This window comes from Halichoerus grypus, chromosome 8 (assembly GCF_964656455.1).
Source record: "Halichoerus grypus chromosome 8, mHalGry1.hap1.1, whole genome shotgun sequence".
In the NCBI taxonomy this organism is placed as follows: domain Eukaryota; kingdom Metazoa; phylum Chordata; class Mammalia; order Carnivora; family Phocidae; genus Halichoerus; species Halichoerus grypus.
In genome coordinates this window covers 138176373-138198785 of record NC_135719.1, presented here as the reverse complement: position 1 = coordinate 138198785, position 22413 = coordinate 138176373, and the positions used below count along the sequence as shown (strand labels likewise).

The 22413-nt window shown below is 41.1% G+C and overlaps 1 protein-coding gene across 3 annotated transcripts in view; it reads left to right on the top strand.

Annotated features, from left to right (window-relative positions):
• Positions 1–22413, top strand: part of EFCAB11 (EF-hand calcium binding domain 11) — a 140852-nt gene that overhangs the window by 24459 nt on the left and 93980 nt on the right. Inside the window, exon 6 of one of the 3 annotated variants that reach the window (XM_078054093.1) lies at positions 12188–12621. The exons of the other annotated variants lie outside the window; for them this stretch is intronic. Within the exon in view, the coding sequence (XP_077910219.1) occupies positions 12188–12449 (262 nt within the window). The 3' untranslated portion in view covers positions 12450–12621. Of the gene's footprint in view, positions 1–12187; positions 12622–22413 lie in introns of those variants that run through there. 3 annotated transcript variants of the gene reach the window in all.

Sequence of the window (22413 nt, the reverse complement as noted above, 5' to 3'; positions counted from 1 at the left end):
TGTGATGTGTATTTAAACTTCATTCTCTGTTTCCCCTGCTGTTAGTGCCTTTCTCTACTTCCTGCCTGCCCAGATTAGACCTACCTTTCAAGGTCCTGCATGATAAAATTTTCCTTTTCTTTACATTGAACAGTCTTGTCTCCTTTTGCTTAAGTTTGATAGTATGTACGGTTGTATTTTTTTTTCACTTCATAAACAAAAATGCAGTGTTTAGGATTATCTTCATAAGATACACAACACAAGCTCTTTGAGTTTATGAGCTTATTCGCAACTTCCAGTGTCCCCAGCTTGGTGCCTCATGCGTTGTACTTACTTAATAAATAATTGTTGGTTCATTGTTACTTACTCTGAATGTCCAATGACAGTGAAATTCTCACTTTCAGGGTTTTTTTATGGTTTAATTTATTTCTTCTAAACTAGGAAAAAGTACTTTAAAATGCAATCAGGAGCTTTATAACCACATGTGGCTTTGCCTTCCATTTTTCTCTTTTTGCATGTGGTTTTCATGAATCAATCTCTGATGGCCTCTCTTTGCTTTATTTTGGGGTTGCTTGTGATTCACAATTTAGCATCAGCTGTTATCAAGGAGCTGGCTTCATGTTCTTTCCTGACTTTGCCCGCCATTAGCACCCTGTGGTATTTCTGGCAGGCCTTTTTCTCTGTGTAGGTATATTTACTTCTCCATGCCTAGGAGCTTTCTCCATCTCATTGTAAGCACTGAGATTTGCACTTTCCCACCACCTGTCAATTGGCAAAAAGCTCTGGGAAGCTTCTGCTTTCCAGCCATGAAATGAAATGTGGATGTGCATAAGGCCCACTCCCTGGTCGACCCACTGTCTGAGGTTCTGAATACGCAGGCAGATTGCCAGATACTAATGTAATGTGGAAATATCGAGGCACCAAAACGCTCTCTAATAGGGACTGGAGACATTTAAAGTTATAGCTGATATTTTTGGTGTAAGAATCTCACTCTTCATATTACATGGGGAAGGTCAAAAAACAAAGAGCCTCTAACTCTCCTCTTCTGGCTATTAAAAATTGGTTGACAATAAGAGAATCATGACTTATTGATGAATATGCCTTCAATGTCAGAGTTTCAGTGGGGGTAGGGGTTTAGGGAGTGATGGATATTTTCTTGGCAGAAAGATCATATGTGTCTCATGTCACGGCCATTATAGAGGGAAGGGTTGTCATCAACTTGGGTAGAATGAACTAACAGACTCTTCTGTTATGCTGATTGGAAGAGAATCTTACAGAGCCAAGGGGCCTAAAGGAAAGTGATTTAAAATAGCATTTACTTTTCAGGGCGCCTGGGTGGCTCAGTTGGTTAGTAAGCATCCAACTCTTGGTTTCGGCTCAGGTCATGATCTCAGGGTTGTGAGATTGGGCCCCATGTTGAGCTCCGCGCTCAGTGTGGAGTCTGCTCGGGATTCTCTCTCCTTCTTCCTCTGCCCCTCCTCTCTCTTTCTCTCTCAAATAAATAAATAGAATCTGTTTTTTTAAAAAAGATAGCACTTATTTTTCAATTTATTCTCATCTCTTTTGAAGTAATATTGCTCACTGTGTTCTTTAGCTATGATTCCTTTCTGCCGGTAGCACACTTGTTGCACATCATTTTCTCGGACAAGAAAAGATTTCCCAGTCATTATTTTGTGCATCAGAATGGTTCTCTTATAAATGTAGTCATGTGACCTCAAGAAGAGCACAGCTATTATAGTGAGTACCTACTGTGATGAATATGATTATTGATCCAGAATTATCTACATGCTTCTGTGTATAGAAAAGTATTTTTTTTTAAAAGCCTAGAAATCATATCTCATTCTTTGTAATCATACACAGATAGCTGTTACAAGCTATACCTGGTTGTGTAAGTATGAAGGCCGAAGAAAAAGACTTCTTGAATTTTCAATTTTCGTCTTACAAATTTTTGTATCTTCTTCGCTATGGTAATGCCTTAGTTTTTATTTCACTTTTTTGTTTCCAAAATTGTATTGTCAGAGATTTCCTTTTCTGATTATCCTCTTGCATGTGGTTCCTGAATGGGCAGTATCAATGTGTGTAAGTGTCCAAGCTGACCTCAGAATTTTATTTCTTTGGGGATTTCACATATAACATATTGAATAAAACTGTACTTTAAAAATCCAGCTATAGAAATATATGCTAATCATTTTAAGAAAATGGCAGTTTTTCAGAGGGTTTTTAATTGATTTTGTACCGTGGACAAAAATTATACCTTGCATTTGAAGATTGTCCTTTTACCAATATAAACTTTAGAATTGGTGACATAGGAGTTGAAGCTCAGCAACTGGACGGAAAACAAGTAAAGAAGAGTGATGACCTCATTATGTAGATTTTCAAATAGAATGTGTTATTTTGGTTTCTTCAGTTCAGCTCACTTGTTAATATTATCAAGGATATATTATTTGATTGGAAGGAACATTTCATCTCTTTTACATTTAGGATGCTCATATTTTGTAGTCCTGTTTTATGTAAAACCCATCCAGATGCAAATTCTATTCACCTTCAAGGCCCAGCTGTTAAGACCTTTCTTATCCCGACAGCTGGCCCTACCCTACACCCTACCTACCACCTTGCTACCCTCAAAAGGAAATTGTCTTCACCTTCTGCTTTAAACTCCTAATCTGTCGTAAGTATCTTTCTTCTTTATACTTATTCATAGTTATGTGTATACACATAATCCAGTATGAGCAGGCACAACAAAGTATTCGACATCGTACTCGCGACAGCACAGCACAGCACAGTTTTGTACGTGTTGAATAGATGACTCCATTTTATGTAAGTGAATGGCTTTGTAGCGAACGGGCTTTCTATTATGTATGTTTTGTTTTACTCTCTAAATGCCTCCCGGTGCCCTGTGCAGGTCACGTGGAGCAGTAAGCCCCAGGGCTGGGAAGCAGGAGACCTGAGTTCCAGTCCCAGCTCCGCCACTTACCTGTCTTCCCACAAATCAGTGAGCCTCTGTGGCCTGCACTCTCCTCATCTCAGAAATGAGGCTGTTGTGTTATATGAGCTGGCAGGCTTCTTCTCGTTCCAGAACTCGCTGGTGGGGTTATCTATCATGGAGAGTGGCATGGCGGGCTTCTTTATTTTTTCTGTGTATCACAGATATTATTCAGAACCCAGCACCACATGAATACAGATGTGGTCTGTCAGTGTAACAAAGACTGCTCTCAGGAGGGAATTACTGGCTTTGACAGCCATCCAACCCTGGGTTTAGTTTTTGAGATGTCAGTATAACAAGTGTTATGGCCAACGTATCCAATTCCTCATCTACATATATGGTTGACTACGCTGTTCTTGCTGTAATAGCATGAGGGCTATTTTTCTTTTAATCCAACTGTCACATAAGATACTGCTGCCACGGTTTCTTTCTTATGACCAAATGTTGCTAACCCTTTCAGTCATCCCCGAAGTTATTAATAGCCACACATCATGAATGTATTCATGCCATTTTCCTTTATAGAAAAAGGAATCAATTTCTTACATTTTTCTTTTGTTGTAGATAGCTAACTCCTGGGTAAAATAATCTTGGTAATATTGTCTGTTGTATTCATAAAATAAGAAAAGCTCGTACTTAACAAAATAAATTTACATTTTATATGAGATTTAAATTAACATTATTTTAAGATGTGGAAAAAAATAGGCTCAGAATTAGGAGTTACACTTAGGAGTTTTGGTTGTCCTCCTTACATAGATCCTAAAAATCAGAATCAAAAATTTCCAGTACTGTGTTTTTATCTCAGTGACATAATGACCCATAATGATTTTGCTAGCTCATGTCTAGCCATCTTGTCTACCTATCTCCTACCCAGTCATTCTCCTCCATCAGGCTACCTTGAATACATATACACTTGCCGTTTAAAGAGTATTCCAATGACCAACAGCATCAGCACCAGGGAGCTTATTAACAATGCCTAATCTCAGGCCCCCCTCCAAACATACGGAGTCAAACGTGTTCACTTTAATATGATCCCTGGATGGTAGATATGCACATTAAAGTTTGAAAATCACTAGCCTACCCTTCTGGTTACATTTTGGATGAGGGAAATTAGCATTGCTTTTTTTTTTTTTTTAGCATTACTTTTTAATTGTCCTTCTTGACTTTAATAGTTTTTCATTGCCTACCAGATAGCCCCTACGTTCCTTGGTCTGACAGGCAAGGCCCCTATACACAGAGAAACCTCGTGTGCCTTTTTAGCATGTCTCTCAGCATTTCCCACGTCAGAAATTCTACTCCACCATTCTGAGCTGCCTGCCATATACTGATCCTGTCATTTCTAGCATTTTTGCTCATGCCAGGTTCATTGCCCTCTCTTCTCCAACTCCCCCATCCACATACCGAAATGGCATTGAGCTTAGCTGAACTCTCCTTAGAGCTTAGCTGAACTCTCTTCTATGTAGCCTTCCCTGATCTCTCTAGCCCAGAAAATTTCTTTCCTCTTCCTTAGAACTCCTGTAGCACTTGCCACATTAAGGCATCTAATAGTAAGCACGAGAACACTGGCAACTAACATTTACTGAGTATTTACTGTGTACCAGGCACCGTGTTGAATGAATCCTCACAGGATCCTCATGGGTTAGGCCCTGTCTATCCACATTTTACAGAGGAGGAAAAAGTTTGGAGAGGTCACAGGATTTGCTCAAGGTCCCTGGCTGGTGAGTAATGGGTCCAAGACTCAAACTCAGGCAGGTTGACTCCCAAGCTCATGCTCTTAATCACTGTTCTGTTCCCTTCTCACTTCTTTTAGCAGTATAAGCATCCTGAGGGCAGGAACCATGCCTTTTATCCCCACAATACCGAGTGTGAACGTGAGGAAGCAAGGCACATTCGCTCTGCCCCGAAATGTTCTTGGGAAACCGGTTGCGTAATTAAATAGTTTTTCTCTGTTCCTATGAATTGGTTTGGTTTAGATTGTTATACTTGAGATTTCATTTGGTTATCTGTACTATATACAAAAGGGACTGTTTACAAAAATGTATGAAAGGAAGCTGATGTGGCATTTTATCACACGACACTGTAGCGGGCATCCCAGATCAGGTGGTTTTGATAGGAACCCACGTGTTCCGCATCTTGCCTTTGGCCTTTGGAATTATATCAGAATTCCTTGCCAGTCTGTGACCTAGAGCAGGCTTTTGCCACCTTTCTGCAATGCGTCTGCCTACTTCCCAAAACACACATACCACAAAAATGTCCCTCTCCCACCAAGTGTAATGTCTGAGAGATCCGTGAACTCTGTGTCCACCTTCTTGGATCCCATTGCTTAGATCCCCTGCCGCCTGCTTTGATCCTCTGACTGCCTATCCCAGAATGGGACCACATTCTCCATTCAGGCAGAAACTGCTGTCTACTTGACCAAAGTGTTTGGACTACCTGAATCCATCTTCTGTACATTTCCCCAGCCCTGGTCCTGTGTAATTCCAGAAGGCTTTCCTTTCCTTGCTCAGGTTTGGGATAGCTGTCACTCAAGTCACGTCATACCGTTATTGCCATCCAGGAGAACTTTATCTCTTCTATCTTTGATTTCCTATTTCAGGGATAGCAAATTGTTGGCATGAGTGCCATCAGCATCTCCTCCTGTACCCATGGCCTGCATGCCTCTGAGGGGCCTCAGAAGTCTCGGCATCACACCCCAAGCCAGTTCTTTAGCATTGTCACACATGATCAGGTCGACTTGCTCTCTGTCATCATTGTACCAAACCTTTCCCTCTATTCTGCACTGCAGGTGAGCTTGCCTTCTGCTTCACGGATGGGGTCCTGGCCTCTTCCCGGGTTTTCTTTACTGCCTCCTCCTCACCCCCAGTTCTTAATTTTCTTTCAATTCTAGTTGTAAGGAACAGGATCTCTTTTTTTTCTAATTCCTCTCCTTTGTTCTCATCTCATCCCCTCCCTGTTTTCTAATGTAAGACCTTTCTCCATCAGCCATTTCCTCTCCTGTTTATAACTTAAACCACTGTCTACAGACATACTCTAATCCCCCAGCCTAGAAAGCTGCTCCCCTGACCTAAGTCCCTCCAGGTAGCCCCCCATTCTTTTTCTCAGGTTTCATTCTTGTCCCCTTTTCTGGGTGTTGAGCACCCCACCAGGGAACCCTGTCCTTGATGCTCACTGCCCCCCCCCCCCAGCTTTCCCGGCACTGTATCATTCCACTGCCAGTGAGGGCAGCTCCCATTCATGAAGCACCTGCTAGTGTAATCTTACTGAATCTGTGCAGTGATCCTACACATCAGCTGTTACTCATACCCATTCTACAGGTAAAGCTGAGCTCTTTTATCGCTAATTTCAAGCCACAGTGGACCTAATTCTCAATTATTTTATCCTTTGGTTAAAGAAGAAAACGGACATAGGAAATCAACAAACAATAAAAATATTTTATTTGATGACAGTCACATTGCTGGTACTTGTTAATAATGGTCATGTGTCTTTCTTATACTTCAATATTGTATCTTTTGATTTAAGAATACCACTGCCTAATAATGGTAGAGTAGACTGAATTTACAGTTAAAATAAAACATCTGAACACATTTAGCATTAAGTATCATTCCACCTGTGTGGAAACAAAAACGTTACAAAATGCATTTCTCAACCCAAGTCAATATTATTTTTAAGGTTTCTTGTAATCCATTCATGACTTCAAAGAGAAATCTCTGCCTTGGAGATGGCATATCCGAGGATCAACCCAAGGAGAGGAGAGGGCAGTAGAAGAGGCACACTCTTACTCCCTTTTTGCAGAAACCTAATTGTGTTTGATGGAGAGAGTGTTCAATGCATATATGAATGAATGAATGAATGAATGAGTAAACAAAAGCAAAGGAATAGAATGAAGTTGATTAAAGTATGCATCTTCAAATTATGTGTTAAATTGGGTAGAGCATCTGCTGGTCCTTAATTTTATCTGGAACTATCACAGATTGTCTTCCTTACAGGGCTTTCAAGTGCAGATTTAGATGAAAAGGGCTTAAAAAATATGAACTTGACCACACATTCATATAGAGATTTAAACTGCTATCATCAGAAAATTATTACAGGAGTTTTAAACTCTTATCAGAAAGCTTTTAATGGAACTCTGCCATCAGAGTCCAATTCATTTAATTGAATGGAACCTTCTTTTTCTTTCTCTCTTGTACATTGCCTAGTAGAGTAGTAGAAAAGTTTCTGCAGTGACCAAATTTGTTACAATGTTGGTGCCATTCATTCTGTAGGTTACAAGTTGGTCATGACAATAAGTGGCTGGATATTCTTTTCATGGACAACTTATATTCACAAATTGGTTGTTTGGGGGAAATCATCAGACTTAGTTCTTCAGGCATATTTCTTTTCACTGATTCATTGTACAGAGATCAGATCTGAACTGTCAGGGCCCAGTTGTGCTGTGTATATATACCGGCACCCATTGCTGGATGGGGTTCAGTTAAACAGGAAGGAAAGATAAATGGTGGAATATATTTATTTGTCAGATGGCAGCATCCATCTGTGAGTCAGGAATCTTGGTGGAAAACTCCAAAGTTTTTAAAAGTGAAATTACCTCCTCAATCATTTTTATTCCCAATTAAATTAATGTTTGATATAAACACTATAGGTTAGTGTAGTATTCAGTACCATTTAGTTTCCTCTCTATTTTAGTTTCTAATTTTCATTGTAGTTCTTAGTCTTTGTTTTTTGAGGGCGAGCTTATGGTATAATAAATCAAATTAGTTTTAGTGGGTAGATTTAGTTTTCTCTAATGACTTACTACCCAAAATATACGTTCTTCTTATGTGAACAAGCCAAAGTGGATTACTATTTATTTGACTGACAAGGAAAGGCATTTCTAATTTTATTTAGTAGCTGAAGTAAATTCCTTTACCACAAATTAAATGTGAAATAAATGTATGATCCTCTCTTAATGAATAAAGCAGGTTGAGAGCCAAACAAACTTGTAGTAGATCTCTTTAACCAGTTGGTGGTGCTAAAAACTCTAATAAGAAACTAATTGGAAAGAGGAGGTTAAGCTGGAGCCTTCCTTAATAAGTGTTATTAGGTTTTGAAAAATTAGTATCAAAAATATATGCCCAAATTATTACATCTTCTCAGTTTAAGAACCAAACCAAATCCCTTTGCTAGGCAGCAAAATACATTTCTAGTAAACTCCTGTAAAGATGTCATTGACTCTCATAGTGTTCACATATTGGAAATTACATGGTTGTGTGACATCTGGCTCCATCCTGGAAATAGCCTTTAGCCTGTGTTGAAGTATGGGTGATAATGTATGCTGGAGTGGTATACCTGGTTCTATTTATGATCTGAATTTAGATTTAAGAAATACTGATTACTACTATTTTTTTTAAATTTATTTATTTGACCGAGAGATAGCACAAGCAGGTGGAGCGGCAGGCACAGGGAGAAGGAGAAGCAGGCTCCCTGCTGAGCAGAGAGCCCGACGCAGGGCTCGATCCCAGGACCCTGGGATCATGACCTGAGCCGAAGACAGACGCTTAACCAACTGAGCCACCCAGGCGCCCCTATTTTTTTTTTTAAGATTTTATTAAGAGAGAGAGTGTGCGAGTGGCATGGGGGGGAGTGGGGGGGAGAAGCAGAGGGAGAGGGACAAGCAGACTCTGCACTGAGCACGGAGCCTGACCCGGGGTTTGATCCCAGGACCCTGAGATCATGACCTAAGCCGAAGCCAAGAGTCAGATGCTTAACTAGCTGAGCCACCCAGGCGCCCCTGATTAGTACTATTTTTTACTAATAGTGTGCTTTTTAGGGCTAGGTTTGTTTGTTTAACTCTTTTTAACCCCCTGTTTTTTTAGCGCCAAAGAAGTCTAGTAGAGCAATAATCTGTTGCCCGAATGTGTCCTGAGATGCATGAGAAGCACAGAGAGGCCTTGGGATCAGGGAGAGCAGGTTTTGAATTTTGCTACACATTTCATAACCATCACCCTGTAGTCACTTACACAAATTCTTTACAGCTCAGCTTTCCCAACTTGTAAAACAGGGATAATAACCTCTTTTCCCCAGAGTTGGCATAAGCATTAAATGAGACAATGAGTGCCACTTGCGTGTTGTTTCCCTGCTCTGCCCTCATTGGAGGCAGAGGCTGGGACTCAACCCTTTGGAGCCCCTGCTCTGCCGCCGGACTTAGCCAGGCCTGAGGATGGGAGGTCCTCTTTGTGTCTGGTAATACTTCAGGCTCCACTGGTGAGAAGGTAATTCTAGATTGTGAAGCTCCACAGGTATTTTGTAGACTCACAGACTTACAGAAGAGACATTCAGATAGTTTACCTGGCTTTCAGGTATTTGCCTCTCTACCCTGGTGATATTTGTCTGCTGGTCGAAATCTGCCTAAACACTGAAGACTGGGGAAGGCAATACAAGATCGCTAAAAGATGTAGCAAAGGTGTTCCTCGGGGTTGGTTTATCCACTCATTTATTTGTTTCACAAACTCTTACTGAGCATTACTGTTCCAAAGAAGAACCCCAGAAGAGCCTCAAACCTTCACGGAGAGCTGCAGACTCCAAGGAGCAGGGTGCTTCCTGCTTGGCAGGAACTTATCCATGTAACAGGAAGATTATGGAAATTTAAGTGTTCTTTATAATGTTATAAAAATCAGGTATAAGGTTGTGCATTTTTTAAAACTTTTTAAGACTCTGATAATGAAATTTTTACATTTTCCACAGAGTGTTCTGTATTTAGAAGATTGACACAGGTTGGCAGAGGCTCCACTGTGATGGTAAAATCATAAAACAGTGTTAATAGTATGGCTAGTCTGGTAAGATACGTATTTTTTAGGAATGGCACAGCTAACATGTTTGGTTAGATCTCATTGATTTGGAACCTTGAGATTCAGAGATTACAGAATCGTGGCCTCCGATGGTGGTAGAGACTTCAGAAATCACATACACCATTTCTCTCCTAGCTAAAAAAATGGAGGTCAATGAACTTAATAGCTTCCCCAAGGTTACACAGATCTGGATCAAAACTCAGGTCTCTTGACTCCCAATTCAACGCCAGTGCATTATTTTTCTGCCCTAACTTCTACAACAAGGACCCATTTTCAATATAATAAAAACAAATGTGTCGGGGGCGCCTGGGTGGCTCAGTTGGTTAAGCAACTGCCTTCGGCTCAGGTCATGATCCCGGAGTCCTGGGACCGAGTCCCACATCGGGCTCCTGGCTCAGCGGGGAGCCTGCTTCTCCCTCTAACCCTCTCCCTTCTCATGCTCTTTCTCTCTCCCTCGCTCTCTAATAAATAAATTAAATCTTTAAAAAAAACAAAAACAAAAACAAATGTGTCTTTGTTCAGCCTCCCTAAACTTTCATACTAAACCCAGAGCATCGTTTCTGCCCAATTATCAGAGTGAAAACTTTGTATCCAAGACAGTTACTGAAGATGCTCCCACAAACGGTTCGGAGCAGAGCTAAGGGGAGGGACAGGGAGGCACGCAGCTCGCACACGAGTGCCTGTGTCTGTTACCCCTACTGAAGCAGGCAGGGTTTTCATTCCCCCCACTGCCTCGCCTGCCTCGCCTGCTTCTCGTCTCTTGCTAGATGAATGACATCCTATGCCGCAGGTGTATTAGTAATTTCGGAGTTTGTTCCCCACTAAAAATGACCTCATTGTTTTATGCTTCTTTTCCATACTTATACAGTAACAGGAAAATAAACCAGCTCTGAGTACAGCCCACAGCAGAAATCTTGTGCTCTTTATGCAAGTTTGATTTATAGACGTGTACTGCAGAGCGGAGTGACTATGAAACATTCATCTTCCCATTGCTAGTTGCCATGGAAATCAAGTACACAGAGCAGTGTCATTCCAGTCCTGGTGATGCCTGCAGTAGTTTATCCCTTTGTTGTTCTTGTTTCTTAAGCAACTGCCTCGCATTCTTTCATCATTACAATTAATCATGCACACAAGTTTTTATCTTTCATCTCAAATAGAAAGTACTAAAAATGTATGACAAAAATAGGGAGAATTTAAATATTCTTGTGGCTTTAAATATGCATTTGCGATTTTCCCCCTCAGTCCCATTGGAAAATAGGTCATGTAGGAAAAAAAAGCACATATTAATGTACAGAAATTTCAATCAAGAGAGCAATAGAGAAATCTGAGCAAAAAAGCAATGCTACGGTCAGGAAATCTTAAGGAGCTTCAGACTCTCAGGCCTCCCAGTGCTTGGAACTAAATAAGTCTGCATTTTGGGTAATGCCAACCAAAAACTGCCCCTGAGCTATATATTATCAACTCTCCTTTTGTTTTGTTTGGTTATGTTTTGTTAGTCTCCTTACAGATTTGAATAACCTGAATATTTGCTGGATAGATTACAGTAGATTTTAAAGAGTAGGGAGGCTTCTTTCTTTAAAGACTAATAAAGTTCAAGATTTTTTTTTTTTACAGAGTAAGTAAAAGGAATTCTGCTTAGTCTTCCTTGTTTTTTGTCCCAGTTTCACCTCGCATAGTTCATAGTACATACCATGCCAACAATTAATAAGTGTTTGCTGATTATCTGCCTTCTTTTATTGCATTTCTGGCCAAGTCTGTTGGTTAAGAGAGCATATTTGGAATAACTGCTCCTTTGCTTATTGGCTGGGAGGCCATTGAGAAATAGCTCAGTTTACCTTGGTTCCTTTATCTATAAAGTGAGCAGCTATCAAATTGGGATAATAAGGGGTTGTGGAGAGGATTAATTCATGCAAAGCGCCTAGCTCTGTGCCTGGCACAATATGAAAGCTCAGGCAGAGGGACTGTGGTAGTGGTGGTGATGGTTGTTACTCCTAGGATGACTGCTGACTACACCAGGCCAGAGCTGAGCTCCAACCCAGGGAGTGAGACTTCCTTGATCTACCTTGATTTCAGCCCCAAAGTCCAGGACTCTGTCTTTAGGGTCCAAGGTCACAGGTGATTGCCAGCGCCTTCACTTGGGCTGCATGGGCTCGCTTCATCTCAACACTTCGGATCCTACGATTTGGGCCGAGAAATATTGACAGTGCCCCTTTCATCTACTAATTGGGAAGAGAAGGCCATCCTCAAAGTTGCAAATTTCTATGACCCGAATTGTTTCTGGCCAAGGGCTATGTTGGGGTGCGTGGGGGGGAGTGGGCTGCCTGCTCCTGTCTTGCTAGGGGAAGGGTCTAGTGTTTGTCTGCAGAGCCCGAAATATTGTCTGATCTGCGCCTCTCCACCCCAGGGCTCCCGTGTTGCTCTGCGGTGGCTTCGGCCCTCCTTCAGACCTTCTGGAATTGAAGTTTTCCGAACTGGTGGCAGACGCATTCTTTGTTGAAATTCACTCTCCTTGGCAGTCCTCCGGGGCACACGGCAATGCCTATTTATTTGATTTAGCTCTTGTTTGGTTAGCCTTGTATTTGGTCTGTTTTGCTTTGTGCAGTTCTTTTTCTCTTCAAATTTTCATGTTTCGATTCCTTGGACCTCATTTCTATTTAGTTTGCTAGCTGGCTTCATAACATTGTTAAAAGTTGTTTGCTTGAAGCAATCACTAAATGAGTAGCCTTAGATTAATTTGTCTTTTTCTCCCCCAAGCCCGATCCATAGCATGTGAAGTAGGTGCACTTTTGTTAATGACTAAAACAAAATAGCCTTTATGGTTTCCCCTTTGCCACATCCTTTTTTTTTTTTTTTTTTTTTAAGATTTTATTTATTTATTTGAGACAGAGAGAGAGAGCACATGAGATGGGGGAGGGTCAGAGGGAGAAGCAGGCTCCCTGCCGAGCAGGGAGCCCGATGCGGGACTCGATCCAGGGACTCCAGGATCATGACCTGAGCCGAAGGCAGTCGCTTAACCAACTGAGCCACCCAGGCGCCCCCCCTTTGCCACATCCTAATACTACGCCATAGTGTCCCCAGTTCTCCTTATTTAGCTCTTGGTTGTTTCCTGTCCCCCAGTCGGTAGACTTATGTCAATTCTAAAGAAGAGACTGTACTTTAACTTTTCCAAATCCTTGTGTTCTTCCTTCCCGGGTGTTCTTCCTGCTTCTCTCCACAAGCTAAAAACTCTAAAAGTCAGAATCTCATGCCTTTCAAGTGAAGCTCTCAACACTCAAAGTGACATGGGTACTCAGTGGACACCTGTATTGTTGTGACTGCATTGAGCACAGGAGTGTATAGCTTTCAAGTCAGTGACTAAAATTCTGACCCTCTGTGGATTCTTGGTAACGTTTTCAAATCCTCCCTAGATGCCTGATCAGATGTGTGGTCCTCACCTTATACTTAATGTGCACGTGCACTCCTGTCTTCACCTTGCCCCAAGTCCCTTTAGGAGGTGTCTCTGCTCTGTGCACTTTTGTCCTCAGGTTTATATCTTTTTCTGTTTTGGAAATAAGTGTTAGCATCTTCTGCATTGCAGACACTGAGAATATATGAAAGTAAACAAGACAAACATTGCCCTGCCCTCCAGGAACTTATAGTCCAGTTGGGAAGATAGGTAGTTAGTATCCAAGATGGTTAATCCTGAAAGATAACTGCAAAGCACTGTGGGAATATACAGGATGCTTAATGGAGGCTGGGGAGCGGGCATGAGGCTGACTTCAGAGAAAGCGATAGCCAGTGTGAGACCTGACGGATGGAAATAGGCAGGCAAAGAGAGAGAGTGTGTCTCACGTAGAGTGTATCTGCAGAGGTCAGAGTCCATTGCTTTGCCCACCAGCTTGGATCCCCTAGGACTCGGAGGCCAGCTTGGATCTAACCTGAGCTCCTTTGACTCCTGAAACCCATTGCAGTTCACACACTTGGCCCTTCCTGCCCAGCCAGACCAGATCAGACTTAACCTGAGAGAATTCCTCTAGCCCCATGTTTCACTAGCAGCTGAGTATCCCAAATATTCTACACTGATTCCCATTGCACTGCCATATAGGACAATATATGTAGGAAGAGGGATTGAAATAAGATGAACTGAACTAGCCAGTTGGCTTTGAGAAAGTTGCTTAACTTCTCTGTGCCTCAGTCAGCTCATCTGTAAAATATGGATATTAGAGAACCTACATCACAGAGTCGTTTGGGGGATTACATGAGTGAATACATATGAGAACACTATGCCTGGCCCCTGATAGGCACTCACTGTTTATTACTGTTTTTTTTTTTTTAATTTGAGAGAGAGAGAGAGTGAGAGAGAGCATGAGAGGAGAGAGGGTCAGAGGGAGAAGCAGGCTCCCCGCTGAGCAGGGAGCCAGATGTGGGACTCGATCCAGGGACTCCAGGATCATGACCCAAGCTGAAGGCAGTCGCTTAACCAACTGAGCCACCCAGGCGCCCTGTTTATTAATGTTTTAATGGAGGTGTCTAGACTATCCTAGAGAGAGAGACAGGAGAACATAAAAGGTTTTTGACTTCAGGAATAATTTGCCAAAGCCAAATGAGTATTAATCTTGAAAGGTCTACTCCTCCTCTTCACTATGGATAATGGAGAGATGACAGGAACACCACACCCTGCCAAGTCAGGCGTACTGACCAAGTTGGCTTCGTTTCAAATCTGAGATTTTATTCTGTATTGACTTTGTTCCAGAGATTCTCTAAGTTTTCATGAAATTATCTTTGCATTTCATAAAATGTGCTTTAGTCCAAAAGGCAGTCATGATGTTTGCCTCAACTTTATAGTTTGAGCCTCCCAGGACCAGCCTTTCCTCCTTCATGACAGTGATAATAACAGCTACTAGTTGATCAGGCAGTAGATGACAACTCTCTCTCTCGATTTATTCCACAAACGCTAGCTGAGTGAGTGCCATGTGCAAGGCACTAAGAAGGGTACCTTCAGGGCTACAAGAGCAAATCAGACAGGGACAGTCTTTCATGGAGTGACTGTAAGATAAGGCAGAAGATGGTACCTACTATAGAAACATAAAGAGGTGAGGGGATTTGATTCCAGCCAGGGCAATCCTGGAGTTTATTTAGCAACTGAGTTAGGATTTGAAAAACTCTGGGAGGAAAGGCATCTGGAGAGAGAGAAAGCAAAGAGTGGGAGTGGATGAAGGAGAAGAGTAGGGGATGGAGCAAGAAAAGAGGGTCAGGGGGTGCCTGGGTGGGGCTCAGTCGTTAAGCGTCTGCCTTCAGCTCGGGTCGTAATCCCAGGGTCCCGGGATCAAGCCCCGCATCGGGCTCCCTGCTCCATGGGAAGCCTGCTTCTCTCTCTCCCACTCCCCCTGCTTGGGTTCCCTCTCTCGCTGAGTCTCTCTCTGTCAAATAAATAAATAAAACCTTTAAAAAAAAAAAAAAAGAAAGAAAAGGGAGTCAGTGGTCAGGAGGGAGTGGTAACAATAGTGAGCACACAGGGGGGTGCTTACAGCCTGCCAAGCCCTCTTCCAAATGCTTTGCTTGTCTTGAATTCCTTTGATCCTCACAACAGCCCTGTGAGGTGGTGACTATTGTTACCCCCATTTTACAGATGAGGAAACTAAAGGGCAGAGCAGCTGAGTGACTTGGCAAAGATCACATGAACTGATAGAAATTGGCTCTGCCCCAGACAGTCTGACCCCAGGTTGGAAGCACAAATAAGCACTTCCATCATGCAAGGGAGAACCTTTATCTTTCCCTTTTATAACTCTCCCCATGTGCACCCTTGAAAGGGATTTTGAATCTCTTTATCAATCAGGTCTACTACAGTTTACAGATTTTGAAGGAATCATTTCATTTAAGGGCCCTTTCCAGTTCAATTTCAATAGAATAAAGATCTGGACAGCATATAAATTTTCACGGTCAAAAATAGAGCTATATAATCTATGGCTATAACCCTTTTCATAGACCTAAGGCTGTGGATATATGAAAACACTTTAGCTGAATTGTATACCCTTTTTATAAAATTCCCTGATTTCTGACAATTTGGTCATAAAACCTTTTGATAAAAATATCAAAAACCTCATACTGCCAAACTGTAAAATGTGACTCTGTTAATGGCCAAAAAAAAAAAATCTGTATTTTAGATGGTCATGGCTGCTTAAATATCATAATGGGAAACATTTATGGCTTAAATAATTGAAGTCCACATTTCTCAACCTTTTGTTAGACCTTCAGACAAATCACAAAATTGACTGGCTGGATTTTCTCCATTACTGTGTCTTCTCCATGCTGGGGTGGTGGAGTGTACACAGGGCTGTTGGTCAGTGGTTTGGGCTCAGCTCCCATGTTGTGGGAAACTGATTCAGGCATGTCTGCTAACCTCCCTGGACTTCAGTTTCCTCTCCTTCTAGCTTTAAATACCTTGATTCTCTGTTTCCATACCTTTGTTTACTTATTCTTTATTTTATTTTATTCTTTTAAAGATTTTATTTATTTGACACAGAGAGTGAGAGAGAGAGAGCACAAACGGGGGAGTGGCAGGCAGAGGGAGAGGGGGAAGCAGGCTCCCCACTGAGCAAGGAGCCCAATGCAGGGCTCCATCCCCCGACCCTGGGATCATGACCTGAGCCGGAAGGCAGCCGCTTAACCGACTGAACCACCCAGGTGCCCCCTGTTTACTTACTCTTTAAAGAAAACTATGAGTAATAGTACAGTGTCTAATGGCAAGAAATAAAGAATAAAAGCAAATAATTCACTCATCATTGTCCTCAAACATCATCAATTTCAACATCATTTAACAAATGTTTATTAAGCACTTACTATGTACATGATAAATATGTGTTTCGCTGCCCAGGATTACCAATAATTCCAATGTCAAATTCTCAGATTTACTTGGGATTTACCTTCTCTGTTTCCCCACTGCTCGTATCTGCCTTATTACTATAGGATATTATAGTCTTTGTTTAATCTTATTTTCTTATATCCCAAACAAACAGAGCCAAACAGACAACCTCTCATCTCAAAGGGATCCTTAGCATGTTGGAAATTATTATTAAATCATGTTCTTTCGTGTTTTTTCAGTGTAAAGAAGTCCCATTTAAACCTACTGGGTTATGCTTCTTAGAAAGAACCATAGCTGTCAAATGTTCACATCTAATCCAGATGGGTCAGCTGACATACTAGTTTTAATGGTTTGCAGTGATGAATTTGTCATAGAATTGGAGCCTTCTCTGGGTTATAAATTGCTCAGACTCAAATGCGGGATGGAAAATTTACAAGGACTGCCATTAGAATAGAATGTTTTAAATTACCTCAGTTGTACTAGAGGGAAAAAAAAACCCTGATAAGAGGTGTATCAGATAATCCTAAGTTCACGTGACCAAAAAAACCCAGTTACTGGGCTGTTTGTTAAGTAATAAACTGGATAATGATGATGGCACACGTACCTGTCATTTTTTGAGTGCCCAGCATTGCCATGATTTCGTTCAACACGCACAATAACCTAATGAGTTGTACACCATTATGATTCCTATTTTACAGATAAGAAAACTGAGCTTAGAAAGGTTAGATGATGTTCCCAAAGTCACACAGTTAATAAATAGCCGGCAATGTTCTAAGTTGCTTGTTGTCACCTTCCGTTCATCATATTTAAAGGGAGAGTCATTATCCTTGTCCTCAAGTCAGCTCTTTCCTTCTATTTCTGTCAGTGATTCCATGATTTTCCCAGCTTCATGCTCACAGTCATCATTGATTTTTCCTTTTCTGCCCTTGCTCTAAACTCATTCAGTCACCGGTCCCTTTTCTAGTGCAGTGTCTTTCTGCAGTGTCCCTCTTCCCGCCACCTCGGTGCATGTGTCTGGGCCCCAGGCCTAAGTGTACATGCTAAAGGCCAGACCTTAACTCCACGTTCACGGCTGGCTACCCTCTGCCCCCTCTCCTTAGAAGTTCTTCCAGCTTCCCTCCTGATGAGCTATTACCTTCACACACTGTGCACGCAGTGACTCCTTTTTGGGATATCCCCTCCTTTGCACCCTGGTCTGTGCGCCCGGCCCCTTCCTTGGGATGAGGTCGGGTCCCCTCCTCTGTTGCGTGTTCTGATCCATCCGTTCCTCAGTGACTGTCCCCTCTTCTCAGCACCTTCTCAGCAAGAGTTTCTGTATCTCATTGTGCACTGAGCACGTGCCACCTGCCTTGCACTGCTGTACAGCTCTTCCTGCACATGACCCGCCTCTCTGTCAGTGGTGTTTGGGGGGGGGGACCAGACCCCTCACGGGCATCTGGAACACTGCTGTATGCCCGGAAGCGCAAGTTTCCATGCCCCATGTGCATGTATGAGGATAGCAATCTTTATGGTAACTGTAGTAGATCTCTTACATTGAACTCATTGAGTTATAAGCTCTCCTGTTCATCCCCCAAACCTTATGATTCAGACACCCACTGCACGGGAGAAGGACCACATGCATTCATTCATGTGCTGGTTGGTTATTTACAAAGATGGCCATAACTCCCCCCGCCACCCCTGATGGCACAACCCCTTTGCAGAGTGCCTTGGCTCTCCTCCCATCAAGAGGTGGAGTTTTTCTCCACTGTCTGAATCTGAGCTGACCTTGTGACTTAATTTGACCAAAGGATATAGCAAAAAGTAGCAAATCACCAAACCTGAGGGTGATCCTGGGAATCACCCCCCCAAAGGATCCCAGCTGAAGCCATGCCTTTTGCCCCATCAGCCACTGAGTTTTTGTCCCATTGCGCACACACAGATACAGTTTGAGATGCTTCTTTAATGAGAGTGCATTTCAAAGTTCTGTATTTCTGTAGAAATGGTCTTAAAAGTAGAGAATAAATTGTGATTATTTACATGCCCTGGTACTATAATTGTGTGTTGTCTCTTTATAATTTCTTAAACGTGATTCAATGCTAACATTGATTTTTTTTAAATGCTAATATTTTCACAAGGCCAAGTTTAAAAAAACCAAACCAAACCAAAAAAAACCCTTGTGTTCTTGGTTTGCAAACACCTGGAATTTCCTGTTCCCTCTCTCCTACCCATTATATAGAAACAAGCTCTGTATTTGCCAAATAGCAAAACAGCCTTTATTTGACAGTGTGTGTTTTACTTGTGCTACTGTTGAATCCCACTCACATTTTCTTTCATGGAAAATGACCATTTCTTCCAAGAGTATATGATTGTTTTTTTTCAAATGCATAAAGTTTTAAACATGAAACTTCATTTCAGACAGAATGATCTTTGGTTTTATGAAAGTGAAATATTTTTTATGGTTCTGTGGCTGTTCATCATTTTAAAGCCTATTAGTTGTAACAGGTCAGCTTGAAAAATGAGGAGTTATAAAATTTAACTTAGACAAAATACCTCACGATAGATTCTGAAACTATGCCAGTAGAACTGTGTTTAAATGATTCTTGAATTTGTTTTTTAAGGGATAGTATTCTCCTTTAAATGTGTATTCAGTAAAACACAGTTTTTCAAATTCCGGTAGGCATGTAGGAGCGCCAGATTCACGCCTAACGCAGACGTGGCATTGTTCGTGGGGTTTTCACTCCTAATGACTGACCTAATACGTTGTGTCTCCTTTTTCTGGCTGAAAGAAGGAATCCCATTTTATAAGCATTTTATTCAGTAATATGTTCATATTGCGTTTGACCTCATACTATTTCTCAAACTACAAGAATACCTGCGACATATTGAGATAACTCATATCATTGCTAGAAAAGTACAAGGTAATTTGGGTAGAAAATACGTAATGTAATAGCTTTAGTCACAGAATATAATTAAATTAGCGCCTAGTGTAAAAATAGTGAAAGGATTTATTTTTAGTTTTTAATGGATCAGATGAATGTGATTAAAATATGTAAATTAAATAACAGCATTCATTTCCATGCTCTTCTCTGTGGCATCAGCTCTAATATTATAAGGAGTCCATTTCCTTCTCCCCTCCCCCCTTTTCAGTAAACCCGGTATTCAAGACGGTGAGTTTGATAAAATAGGGAATGCATTTGTTACATGCTTCGAAGCCTTAGAGAGGAGGGGTTTTAAATTGGGTAGGCATGTATTCATTCGTCCATCCAGTAAATGGTTATTCGGTACCTACTGTGCATCTTGGTGCTTTTGGGGTGTTTGGGGGTAGAGCCATGAGCAAGATCCCTGCTCTCAAGGAATTCACAGTTCAATTGTAAGAAGACAGACAACTGAGTAAACAAGTTAACTTCAGACAGGGATAACATGCTGTAAGGAAGGTAAAACTCTACAAGAGAGAATGAGTGATGTGCACTGTTCATGGACGCCCCTCCATAGTATGTTATATCATTGTATTATTGTATTTCATTATATCATAGCATATTCTTTTATTATATCTCATATCATATTGTGTATATTGTATTCATATTAATTACTTTTGTAACCTTCTGTAAGGTTATAAACCTTGTAAGCAGAGAGATGAAAGGATAAAGAAAGATGTTCAGAGTCCTCAAGACATGTAGGTTTTCTGAGCATTCCCAATATACAAAGAAAGTCACGCTAGTGGGCTGTAGTATCCTTTTTCTGTATCCCCACCATCTTCCCATATTTGTTTCTAATTATCAGTAAAGTTCAGTTCAGCAGATATCCTGAGTCCGTGCTGGGCACAAGAAACTGATGAGTCCACTGGGCTGTTACAGACAAATGTGGCAGCAAATGGGATAGACTTGGACTGGAGAGCAACTTTCCTGGATGGTATCTATCACTTCAATCCGTGGTCAGCTACCTTTTCTAACATCTTATTTATCCTTAGGTTACAAATTGTAAAATGATATGAAGGACCAAATATCTAATCTAAATGTCAGTGATTTGTAATGTGAACGTAGTCTTCATCTGTTCCTCTTCGTTGGAGACACAAGACATGAACAAATGATCTTGAGACCTGCCCGTGCGTCAGTCCCAAAAGGGTGAATCACTTGAATACCTCTCTTCTTGAGGAAAGGACTTATTAAAAATGAACAATTTAATAAAATACATGAAAGCTTAAAAGATATATACACTTTTAAATGAAGCAGCACAGATTTGTAGACTCTGTTCTATCATGGTTATGATTCAGGGTGTCTGATTTAGACTTGGGAATCAGGAAACAACAGAGACGATCTCCTTTCTTTGTGTCTTCAGACCATATTAGTCATAATATCCTGACTTCAGGTTTCCACTGAACTAAACTTTCTAGTGATTTATAAGGCATTGCAATGCATTGCTGAGAATACTTATTGAGTCTTCCTTCAGAGATAATTAACAAAAAGATTTTGTTATTAAAAAGTAACATTTGAGGTTTCCTTCTGGCAAAAGTAAGTTCTAGAAGCCTTTCCATGGTTTACTGCTACTAATTTCACTCCTTGGATGTTTGCTTGGCTTAATTCTTTCTAACTCTCCCTGATTCTGTGGTTTAATAGGTCTTCCTCCTGTTCAGAGTAAAGCTGTAGAAGCCAGTGCTACATTTAGTGTCCATCTACAGGCATGGTCAATGCCTCTTCCCACTGGCTTTGTTCCAGGGATTCTGGAAAAAGAGCTGACAGAGCCTCACTGTGACAGGGTAGAGCTTTTTCAGCTTGGAGATGTACATGTGGTGCATCAGTGTGTATTATGTGCCTGTAAAATAATTGAGGCAGAAAAATAGTGCATATACGTTCCTCCCAAGTTAAGAAACAAAGCATTCCATTCCAAACATGACTGAAGCCCTGTGGATAGCCCTGCCTGCTTGCCTTTCCCTTCCTCTGCCCCAGAGATAATCACTATCCTGAATTTTTAAACTCATTCATGTGTGCCTTTATATTTTATGATGTAGATTTATGTATTTGAATTAATATATGGTACTGTGTTATTTATTTTTAAACCTTACATAAATGCAGATTGCTTTTTCTCTAATCATTATATTTTTGAGACATATTTATGTTAATACATGTGTCTTTCATTTACTTTCCCTGCTGCATACTATTCTATTGGGGCTTGAGGAGGTACAGTAACTTAGCACCCTCTTTCACCACCTAGAATAAATTGAGAAATAGATACCAGTGTTACAGAATAGTAGATTAAAATGTCAGCTCTATTTGTGAAATAGCTCTGTTGGGGGGATGGGCATGCTAGATTGCAGCCAGAATTAAATAGATTTCCCTTCCAATCACAGGCACCCCACATGGAGGCCTGCCCCTGTGGCACTGGGGAGCAGAGCACTGCTCTGGAGTAATTACTGGGGTAATATTCCCTCCAAAAGAGGTTCCTCTGCATGGAATTATAGATAGGAGAATCTCTGCAAGATTTATCTTACTTATCAAATTCTTTCCATTATAGAATTTAATGCTTAATGTTTAAATCATAATGCCTAAATTATAATTTTTTGCCTCAGTGTAGTTACACGGAAAGGCTATATGATGAAATACTTCTGATCTACCAAAAAGCAAATTCATAGACCACTTGGAAACTGTCTATGCATAAAATACCTTTTCCATCTTAGCTAATCTGATGGTAATGCTATATTAATGCTTTATTCTCTCCTCAGAGCTTGTGGACATTGTTGTCATCCATCCAAAGGCACTTGAGCACTAAATTATATATCATTCTACTTATATAAAGAAATTGCATCATGATTTTGT